Source organism: Alexandromys fortis, unplaced genomic scaffold (genome assembly GCF_014885135.2).
Source record: "Alexandromys fortis isolate MF-2015 unplaced genomic scaffold, M_Fortis_MF-2015_v1.1 scaffold_31, whole genome shotgun sequence".
In the NCBI taxonomy this organism is placed as follows: Eukaryota; Metazoa; Chordata; class Mammalia; order Rodentia; family Cricetidae; genus Alexandromys; species Alexandromys fortis.
Genome location: NW_026067974.1, coordinates 14580844 through 14591473, shown reverse-complemented (window position 1 = coordinate 14591473; position 10630 = coordinate 14580844). Strand labels below are relative to the sequence as shown.

General features: G+C 52.7%; 1 protein-coding gene across 1 annotated transcript; it reads right to left on the bottom strand.

The window, feature by feature from the left end:
• Positions 1–6132: 6132 nt before the first annotated feature.
• On the bottom strand, positions 6133–10238 carry Fzd2 (frizzled class receptor 2). The gene has a single exon (XM_050156561.1). The coding sequence runs from the start codon at positions 9921–9923 to the stop codon at positions 8226–8228; it is 1698 nt and encodes a 565-aa protein (XP_050012518.1). The 5' UTR covers positions 9924–10238; the 3' UTR covers positions 6133–8225.
• Between the last annotated feature and the right edge of the window lie 392 nt (positions 10239–10630).

Genomic DNA, 10630 nt, shown 5'->3' with positions numbered 1-10630 from the left:
CATGCCCAGCTAATATCATTATTAATATTATTAATGCTATAGATGCATAGTGTTTGGTATATGTGCAGTCAGTGGTGACTACTATGAAGAACAGATCACAGTTCACAAGGAAATGAATGGTGATGTGGAAGAAAGAAAGGCAAAGGAGGGGCTGGAGTGATGGCTCCAAGGTCAAGCACACCGGCTGCTCTCCCAGAGACCCCAGGACGGACCCAGAGCCCACAGGGCAGCTCACAACCATTTGCAAGTCCAGTTCCAGGGAATCTAAAGCCCTCTTCTGGCCTCCAAGGACACCAGGCTTGTACATGGTGCACAGACATACATGCAAGCACAATACCCATAAACATAAAATAAAAATTAAAAAAAAAAAAAGAAAGGCAGGGGAGACAGAAACCAGAGATCTGGGGTGAGGAAGGATAAAGGCCCTAGGCTTTGCCAGCCTGGGAATGGTGGAAGGTTTATCAGCTAGCTCTGTCTGTCTGAATGACTCTGAGCCTCCAACTGAAACGAACGCTCTTTGACAGGCATGAGTGACACTTGTCAGGTTTAGAAACCTGTGCTCAGAACTTCCGAGGAAAACTGTGAAAGACGTAGCAATGGGCAAGAAGGTGTTGCATGCCCTTGCGTGTTTTATTGACCTGGAGCGGTTTTACAGCTCAGACAGCTAATGATAATGGAAGTGATTCCTCTCCACAGAAACGCAGATGCTCTGCTGGAGATGTAATTGATTATGGCCCATGGATGTGACCCAGCTTGGCACCCATTCTCTACTCATCTCGGCATTCTGGAGAGCCCAGACACGTCTCCGCTTTGGGTTCTCCTCGGAACAGGCTGTAATAGCTTATTGGTTCCTTCACCAATTAATGAGTTAATTGGAAATTCTGACATGTTGATTGCATATTTGAATAATTACTCTGGCTGATAGGAAATCTTTTTTTTTTTTTTTTAACATTCTCATTAGTAGTGAAGATCGTGTAGGTTTCCAGAATTCTCTGTCCTGGTTAAGCTTTGCCAACATATTTTCAGGGGTGTGTGTGTGTGTGTGTGTGTGTGTGTGAGTGGGTGTGCACACTAAGAGGCTAGAGGAGGACATGGGCTGTCCCTTCTCCATCATCTCACCTTATTTCCTCGGGACAGAGTCTCTCACTGAACCCGACGCTTCCTGCTTTTCAACTCAGCTGTGAACCCTCCTGTCTCCCACTGCCAGTGCTGGGGCTAAAGGTGCAGGCAGCCAAGTTCAGCTTTAACCCTGATACTAGGGATCCAGGCTGAGGTCCTCGTACTTGTGCAGCGAGCACTCTTACCCTCTGAGTCATTTCCCTGCACCCACTATCTGTTCTCAATACCTGCGAGTTTTATGGAGGATTACTCTGGTTCATTGCTTGGGTGATGGATGATTCTTTATTCTTTCTTTTTTCTTTTTCTTTTCTTTCTTTCTTTTTTTTCGACAAGATTTCTCTGTATAACAGGAACTTGCTTTTGTTGTTGTTGTTGTTGTTTATTGAGACAGGGTTTCTCTGTAGATTTGGGGCTGTCCTGGAACTAAGTCTCTTAGACCAGGCTGGACTCAAACTCACAGAGATCCGGCTGCCTCTGCCTCCCGAGTGCCGGGATTAAAGGTGTGCACCACCACCACCTTGATTCTGTACAAGAACGAAACAGTGACTTCCCTCCACCATCTTTGACATCTTGATTGGGTTATGAATTAAACCAACATCACATGGAGTAGTAGAACAAAATCTAATTAGACATGTCCACAAGGAGGCCCCTCTAAGCACAAGGGTCAGGTGATAGAAGATTACACACCTGGGCCAGGAAGGACAGATGCTCAGGACTGCTGGGGAGTGGCACACAAAGGATGATAAGAGGGTCAGAGGAGGGATGGGGACAGAGCTCAGCTGGTAGAGTGCTTGCCTGTCGTGTACAAAGCCCTGGGCTCAACCCCGAGCACACACACCTATGATCCCAGCATTAGAAGGGGATGAATGGGAAGAAGACAAAAAGACTGGGGATTCTGGATCAGCCTGGTCTACCCGAGACCCTAACAAAACAAAGTAGGCTCAAGAGACAAATTGTATGAGTGAAAATGATTCTGTTAGATGGACAAAGTCTCTCATGGAATAAGAGCCCTCACCATCCTACCACACACACACCACATAGACAGCACACACATACCACATAGACAGCACATGCACACCACACATATCCACACTCACACACATATCACACACCACATACATGCACACACACCACGTACTTGCACACACACACATACACACACCACACACACCACACTTCATAGACAGGCCCCAGAGCCTTGAGGTCTTGAGCCTTTGGCTAAGCTCTGGCATACAGAGATAAAGACACCAAACACAGCAAGGAAGATGGATATCAAGAAGACTGGATGGGACATGGCTGTCTGCTAACCTGAGGCAGTTCTGAGGACCTTGTGAGCTACAGGAAGGGAAGGGTAGAGCATTCAAGTTTCAGGGACTGTATGTTGCAAAGTCAAGAGGCAGTTTGGATCTCTGAGACCTTGAGATCCAACCCATGCGTCATACGGTTTGGGAAAGAAGGACTTCAGACACTCCTTGGGGTTCTGGTCAGATTTTTCTCTTTTTTTCCCATGCTGGGGATTGAACTCAGGACCTTCCCCACTTACGGTAGGCCTGTACTCTTCTACCAAGCCACCTTCTACCTGGCCTGGGAGGATCTAAGCAAAGGAATGGTGAGCTCTGCCTCCACACTGCCTTTGGCTCTCCCAGCCCCCTTGGCACAAAACACTAAATCCTGCAGGTAGAACTCCCCACAAGCCACTTCTACTGGAGAGGTCCTTGGGATGCTTAGCCAGGAAGGACATGTTCCATGCCGCCTGGGAGCGGCAGCTGGGAACTCTTTCTAGCCTTTCCACCCACAATTTGCTGTCCCCTCAAGCCCTGGCTCTTCTACCTTAGCCCAACTCTTCTATCACCCAGGAGGCCAGAGATAAGAATAAGCCGCCTCCTTTCCCACATCCCTTCCCTGACCACACTCTGCCTCCAGCAGCTGCAGAGCCTGCTTTCCCCAGGCCCTTAGGGAGAGGAAGAAGGACGGCAGGCAGCCAGAGCTTCCTGGGGGAGCGGGGGCTCTGGCTGCACCCTTCCCTCCCACTGGACTGAGAGGTGATTACTTGTGTTAATTATAACCAAGCTATTTCCGACTGGCATGAGCCCACCCACCCACAGAGTCTGCCCTGAGTCAGGATGCTGGGGGTCAGCTATCCTGGGAAGGTGTCCTGACCCCTGCGATGGCCAAAGAGGGGGCCTTTGTTCCCCTGAGCACCCTCTTACCCCTCCCTCTCCTGAGGCTTCTTGTCACCACCTTCCACCCCCACCCTCTTTTTTGCTTGCCCCCACACAACTCCCTTTCCCTCCCCTCCACCTCTCCCCAGGTTTTAAATGAAATCACGGGGCTCTGAGTTCCGCACTAGGCCCTGACATAAACACTCTGATTGGGGCTAATTATAAGGGCCAGATCGGGAAGCTGGAACCTTCAGAAAGCTTTGGCTTTCAAACAAAGGGCTCCGAGCTCAGCCCCCAGCCCAGGTTGGCTCCTCACTAGGTCTCCTTGGGAAGGAGGAGACATCCCAAGCAACTGGCAGTCAAGACTCTACACTGCCAAGTATGCCCGAGAACCACCTTCTTACTTTTGCCTTAGCTCTTCCGGGTTGCAGACTCTGGGTCCTTTGCTGAGGGCTTGGAGGATTAGTCTGCAGGGGCGGGCAAGGTGGCTGGGGAAGGCTCAGAGGCTGGGAAGCCGGGGCAGGAGGTTCGGGAGGAGCGGGGTGGGGGTTAGGGGGGTGGGTGAAGCAGCGGGGAAGCCAGCTGTGACAGCCCTAGCCCTAATTAACCAGCTTCAAAGCCCATGGAGAGGCAGTCCCGCCCTGGTGTGTGCCCTGCTCACTCAGGCAAGTAAGACATTTGTGTCCTAATCAGAGAAGGAGACGAACGTTGCCCACCACCACCCGGAGGAGCCTCTAGACACATTCAGAACCAGAGATTGAGCCTAGAATCATGGGAAATCATTCCAATCTGTGAAAAGTACCAGCAGCAGGGGGTGATAAGGACCTCAAGAAACGTGTGTCCTTTGAGTAGGCAGCTCCACTTTCAGGAATTTACCCTAAGTAGTTGGGAAAGTGCTAGGGTTTATCTGACACGTGCTCTGGGCTGGCTCTGAGTCACCCAGCTTATCCTCTGGGTGCCTTGCGTGATGGGAGCCATGACCTTTGAACCCATGGGAACTCTGGAGCAGGTGAGAAAGCCTGCAGAAAGGGCGCACTATTGGCCTGCCTCACCGAGGCGTCGGTCCACACACAGATGCAGAGACCTGCCCTTTGTCCCTCCAAACATGCCCTGCCGTGGCTGGTAATTTGCTACCTGAGAGGCAGGAGGATCCCATCATCCTAAGAACCATCTAGTTTAGGAGTGCTTTGCTTGTATAGGTCCAGTTAGTCGTGCTCCGGCGTGTGTGTGTGTGTGTGTGTGTGTGTGTGTGTGATTATTGTTGTATTGAGAGAGTTTCATCATAGCTCAGACTGGCCTAGAATTCACTTTGGGCCCAAGCCACCCTCACTCTGAGCCTCCCTAGTGCTGGGATTACAGGTACAAGCTGCCATGTCAGTCACACTGATTGGTGTCGTCCCACAGCAGAGATGAGCATGACTAGCTGGAGCAGGGGAGTGGGCCAAATGGTCTGGAATCCTCCTATACTTAAAATACAAAATTGTGTGTTCACGTGAGCTGGCCTCTCCCAGTCCCCCCACCCTTCAAAGACCTGAAGATTGTTCATAGTGCGAGTCAGTGCATTCTTCCATTAGAAGTTTAACGGTAGGAGTTTGAGGTGATCTGATCTGGCGAGCAGCAAGGGCTGTGGAAGGGATAATTCAACTGTAGCAGCAGGATTGTGGCTCCATGAGCTCACACGCATGCTCCATGGCACCTAGGAGGTGTATCCAAGACCCAGCCTCTTAGAGATGGTGCCCTTCTAGGAATCCAGGAGTTGGTAGCTATAGCTCCACTAAAAAGAACCCGATACTCAGTCTTTGGGAGACAGAGGAATTTGTGGGGGAAATGTCAATGCCTTTCTTGGAGGCTAGCTTTTTACCCATCTCTTAAAGGGCTAAGAGTTTGTAACCCTGGGAATGTTTCTGAGATAAGCCGGGATTTAGAGGGTGGGAACAACAGTCTGACTAGGAAGAAGGGAGTCTTCTAGGGAGATCTAGCCACTGCAGAGCTGCCACGTCTCTCTAGGACTCCAGAGAACAGAGACATCACCTGTGGCCTGTGATCTACCAAGTTTTCCTTTTCTATCCTTCCTGGCATTAAAATGCAAGGCCTTCCTAAGGTGGAAAGTGGTTGCTACACCTAAGACCTAGAAATGGCAAAAGTGGACCTGAGGTCGCGTGTTTTAGCTGGGTTCTCCAAGCAGCAGAGACACTGATTCCAGGTGTAGCCTCAAGCTCAGGCAGTTTATCATTGGAGTTCCCTTTAGGGCCCTTTCTAACCTACAGCTCCCCTTTCTTTCAGACAGTTCATTAAAGTGGGAGTGGGATGTAGGGAGCTCCCCCCCCCCCGCTTTCTCTCAGGCACTCCAGCTTCTCGGACACCTCTTAAAGGAGGGGGCTGCATCTTTAAGATCTGTGGTCCCTTAAGAAGCTGACTTATCTTCCCTCCCCGGCCCCGTCAGGAAACCACTTTGTTGTGGCAGACCTTGTATCCCTGGGTTGGCAGACCTTGAGGTAGTGGGGGTGAGCTGGGAAGAAAAGGCAGTTGTCACCCATTCACCTCTCTTTGAGCCATTCTTGAGAGGGCACAGAAACGGATGTCACAGAGGCACACAGAGCCAAGACCCCAGGGGTCTTAGGGGTGGGGGAGGCTCTCCCCAAATCTTCAGCAGAAACCAGCATCCCTCTTCCTGTAGGGCTTCATCCCAGGCACTGGTAAACCCCACTTGGCTCCTGGGGTCTCACCTTTATTGCCAGGAGAGGTGCTCAGAATTGTGTAGAACTGACCTCTTTCCTATAGCCTTTGCGGGGTTCTTCCGGACTTGAAGGAAATGGAGCTGTGGGGGCCGTGACACTGCTCCCCCCACCTCGATAGTTAAGACAAATTTATATTGAAGACTTAGTGAATTTAGCACAAATAATTTGGAGACAGACTATATATTTGGGGAGGGGGTTCTTTTGCCGAAATGCTGGGCTTCAATACAATTGCAAACAAAGCCCCACATATGACTTCAATTACCACCAAACATTTCCACTTCCCTTCCCCCAACATAAACTAACATACATACACACACACACACACACACACACACACACACACACACACACTTGGAAGTGGGGGGGGGTTGGTTCCAACTTACTTTCTCCCTTGTCCCCAAGTCTGCCAACAAAAGATGATAAGAAATCAATTTTCCCATAACTATTTAGTCAAACAATTGAGGCCTTGGACGAAGAGCCCGCTCTGCCCAACCCCCAACCAAAAAGGTGAAGGAGAGGGAAGGAGGGGCTGTGGTTTGGTTTGGGGCAGTTACAACCCTGTTAAATACAATTAAAGGGCTAGATCTCTGAAGATAATTAAATGCACTTTATTATGATGATTATTAGGTTTTAATGTGCACTATTATCAAGAAACAGGAGAGACGGTGATAGCAATAGCACCAGTCCTGGCATTCTATCCTGGCATTCTAGCCCTCAGTTCTTTAGCCTTCGAATCCTAAGACTCCAGACAGTAGACAAGAGCCGGTGTGTGTTGGAAACTGGAATTCTCATACCGGGAAAGATACTTTATACATCATCCCTCAGGCAGCTCACTTAAGAAAAATCTTTACTTTTATTTGTGTGCAGGGGAAGAAACATGTTAGGAACACTCTATCAATCTTACGATATAGAATGTCATGTAAACACTCCACCCCACCCCCCACAGCCACAAAGAGCCTGCCCAGAGAGGCCTTCTAAAGCAAACTTAGCCCAGTAGTTTTTGTTCTTTTCCTGGACAACTTCTTCTTCTTTTTTTTTTTTTTTAAAGGCCACTCTTTTGTTAAAAGAAAACTAAAATTCCCACCAGCTCATCCATTCCCCTCCCTCCAACCCAAGCACTTTTACTGCTTTTGGGGGAAAAAAAAAAAAAAAAAAAAAAAACTCAAATAAAACCCCACACATAACACACAACCCAACCCTAAAAACTGCTAACCTGGATACCACTGCGAGGAGCAGACTACCGGGAGAGAAGGAAGGGACGAGCAAAAGAGCCCGGGGTTTGCTAGTGGTATCCCTAACATTCAGGGAAAGAGGGTGGCTCTTAAAATGGTGTGTGTACTGGGCGGGGTGGGGGTAGGGGTCAAAACACACTTCACAAAGCGTTTCGTTGCCCATTCTCTGCGCGTGGGCCGGAGCCGAAACCACAGAAAGATCTCGGTGCCCGCGGGAGAGTGGGCTAAGGGGGGTGGAGGCCATTCCTCCCCACATCTCCGCCCTCCCCCTAAAAGCGGTGTGTTTTTCCACGTCTGCATCTGGATTGGGAGGGTTCCAGATTTCGAGTGAGGGAAGACAGAACAAATGAGAAGGGTGAAAAGGGGGGTGGAGGGGGGGGGGAGAGGACGGGAAATAAAATATAACAAAACGAATCCAAGTCTTGTTAAAAAATATCCCACAGCTTCCACAGGCCCCGCGTCGGCGAGGAGGCTCGCAAATTCGGCTTTTATAGAAGTTGAGTGGAACTAACTCCCAACTCCTAGAAGCCAACAAAAACAGCGCGCATGCTAGGTGCCTCTCCCAGCAGGCCCAGCCCTGCCAAGTCACCAAAAAATTCGAGCCAGAGCACAGGGCGGCTTTTAAAAGGGCACTTAGAAAAGGCGAGACCTCCTCCCCACCCCCACCCCATTCTTCAGCCTCGGCGCCCTCGCTCGTGTTTTTCCCCCCTTTTTCCTTTTAAATAGAAAATATATAATTAAATTTACAAACACTATTTACAGTTTTAATCACAAACCTGGTAGGGGTGTTGGACAGAGTTCTTTTTAAAAAGCGACCTAAAATAAAATGTGTGTGTTCTTTTTTTTTTTTTTTACTGTTCTTTATTTTTTTAAAAAAATAAAATAGGAGTCCATAGGCGCATCCTCTTCCGAGAGGAGGAGGGTACCGTGTGGTCCGGCCCTGGGGGAGGGGGTGCCCACCAGGCGAGGCCGCTTCACACGGTGGTCTCGCCATGCCGGCTGTTGGTGAGACGCGTGTAAAACTTCCTCCAGGAGTGCAGCGTCTTGCCGGACCAGATCCAGAAGCCCGACGTGATGCCCACGATGAGCGTCATGAGGTATTTGATCATGTAGACTGTGAAGTCGGGCGACATGCGCGGCGTGTAGTGGGCCGGGCACGGGATGGCCAGGCTCTTGCAGTGCTGGCTGACCCACGAGCGCTCCCAGTGCTCACGAAAGGCCTGCTCATAGAAGTAGCAGGCGATGACGATGGTGGCCGGTACCGTGTAGAGCACCGAGAAGACGCCGATGCGCACCATGAGCCTCTCCAGCTTCTCCGTCTTGGTGCCATCGTGCTTCATGATGGTGCGGATGCGGAAGAGTGACACGAAGCCGGCCAACAAGAAGGATGTGCCGATGAACAGGTACACGAAGAGCGGCGCCAGCACGAAGCCCCGCAGCGGGTCCAGGCTGTTGAGGCCCACGAAGCACACGCCGCTCAGCAGGTCGCCGTCGATCTGGCCCATGGCCAGGATGGTGATGGTTTTGACGGCTGGCACGGCCCAGGCGGCCAGGTGGAAGTACTGCGAATTGGCCTCGATGGCCTCGTGGCCCCACTTCATACCGGCTGCCAGGAACCAGGTGAGGGACAGAATCACCCACCAGATGGAGCTGGCCATGCTGAAGAAGTACAGCATCATGAAGAGTATAGTGCAGCCCTCTTTCTTAGTGCCCTGCACCACTGTGCGGTAACCATCTTCAGAGAAGCGCTCGTTGCACACCACGCGCTCCTGGAGCACGAAGCCCGCGATGTAGGCCACCGACACCATGGTGTAGCAGCCCGACAGAAAGATGATGGGCCGCTCTGGGTAGCGAAAGCGCTGCATGTCCACTAAGTAGGTGGTGACGGTGAAAAACGTGGAAGCGCAGCACAGCACCGACCAGGTAAGGATCCAGAGACGGGCAAAACGCGTCTCCTCCTGCGAGAAGAACATGGAGCCGTCGGGTCGTGCGGGCTCGCATGGCGCTGCACAATCGCGTTCACCCAGAAACTTATAGCTGAGATAGGATGGCACTTTGAGGACGCGGGGACAGTGGAAAGGGTGCTCCAGAGTGGCGTAGCGCGGGGGCGCGCCACCACCGCCAGGGCCGCCCGGGGTGCCACCCGCGCCGGGCTGCAGCCCGGAGGGTGGCGCGGTGGTGAGTAGCGCAGGAGCTCCGTCCTCGGAGTGGTTCTGGCCCACGCAGATCTGCTCCGCGCCGTGACGCGGGAAATGCTCGCAGCGGAGGCGCTCGGGCCACTGGAAGCCGAACTTGTTCATGAGAGCCTCGCAGCCTTGGCGCGCGCGCTCGCAGATGGAGCGGCACGGCGGGATGGCCTGCTCCAGCACCGTGCACACCGGAGCGTACATGGAGCACAGGAAGAAACGCAGCTCGGGCGAGCACTGCACCTTCACCAGCGGGTAGAACTGGTGCACCTCCAGGCCCGCGTCCTCCTGGTTCGTGTGGCCAAGAAGGTTGGGCATAATGGTCTGGTTGTAGGCGATGTCCGTGCACAGCGGGATGGAGATGGGCTGGCAGAAGCCGTGGTCCGGGATGGAGATGCCCTTCTCCCCGTGAAACTGGGCCGGCCCGGCGGCCGGCAGCAGCAGCAGTGGCAGCAGCAAGCGGGGCAGGGCGCTGCGGGCCCGCATGCTGGCCGCCGCCCCCCACTCGGCTCCTGGGCGCCCCCCAGCCCCCGCCCCCAACCCCGAGACCGCGCGCCTTCCCCGCTGTCGCCTAGCTGCCCGGCCGCCTCCCGCGCCTCTCTGCAAACTTTGCTCGCGGCCGCAGAGTTGGGGAGGCCGGGCGGGGGAGGGGGCGGCGCACCCGCCTGCTGGCTCGCCGCGGTCGGACTGAGTGGTCGAAGTCGCCGCGCACCGGTGCCCTCACTCCTCTTCCTCCTCCTCTAGCCTCTGGGCTTCCCCTCTCCCCACCCTCCTCTACCCAGCGACTTCTTTGTGCCTCCTTCAGCCCTCACCTCGGCCTCTCCGATCCCAATTAGTCGGTTTCAAGGGGGCCCCCGCTGGCGGCCCCGCCCTCTCCTCACCCCCCTCCCTTCAAAGGGATCCTTGAAACCGCCCCGTCGAGCTTTGCACCGTCCCAAAATGTGCTCTCGGCCAATCAGATTTAAACTCGAGGACCAGCCCCGAGGGCTGGATTGGTCGACCGCAACATAATGAGATCAGAAACCAGATGCCAAGAAAACTCTACCCCCCTCCTTTTGCTTTTTTAAAGAGACAAGCTATTATTATATTAGGGGCTGTTTGCACAATCCGAGATTTCTTCGGAGTCGCCGGGACGAGGTCCGGAGACACGTTTTCCCAGGGTGGCGTCCGAACCGGCAGCTCTAGCCTGATCT

Bases quoted from the DNA above. Each gene is read 5' to 3' on its own strand.
- Fzd2 (XM_050156561.1), bottom strand. From the start codon at position 9,923: ATGCGGGCCCGCAGCGCCCTGCCCCGCTTGCTGCTGCCACTGCTGCTG.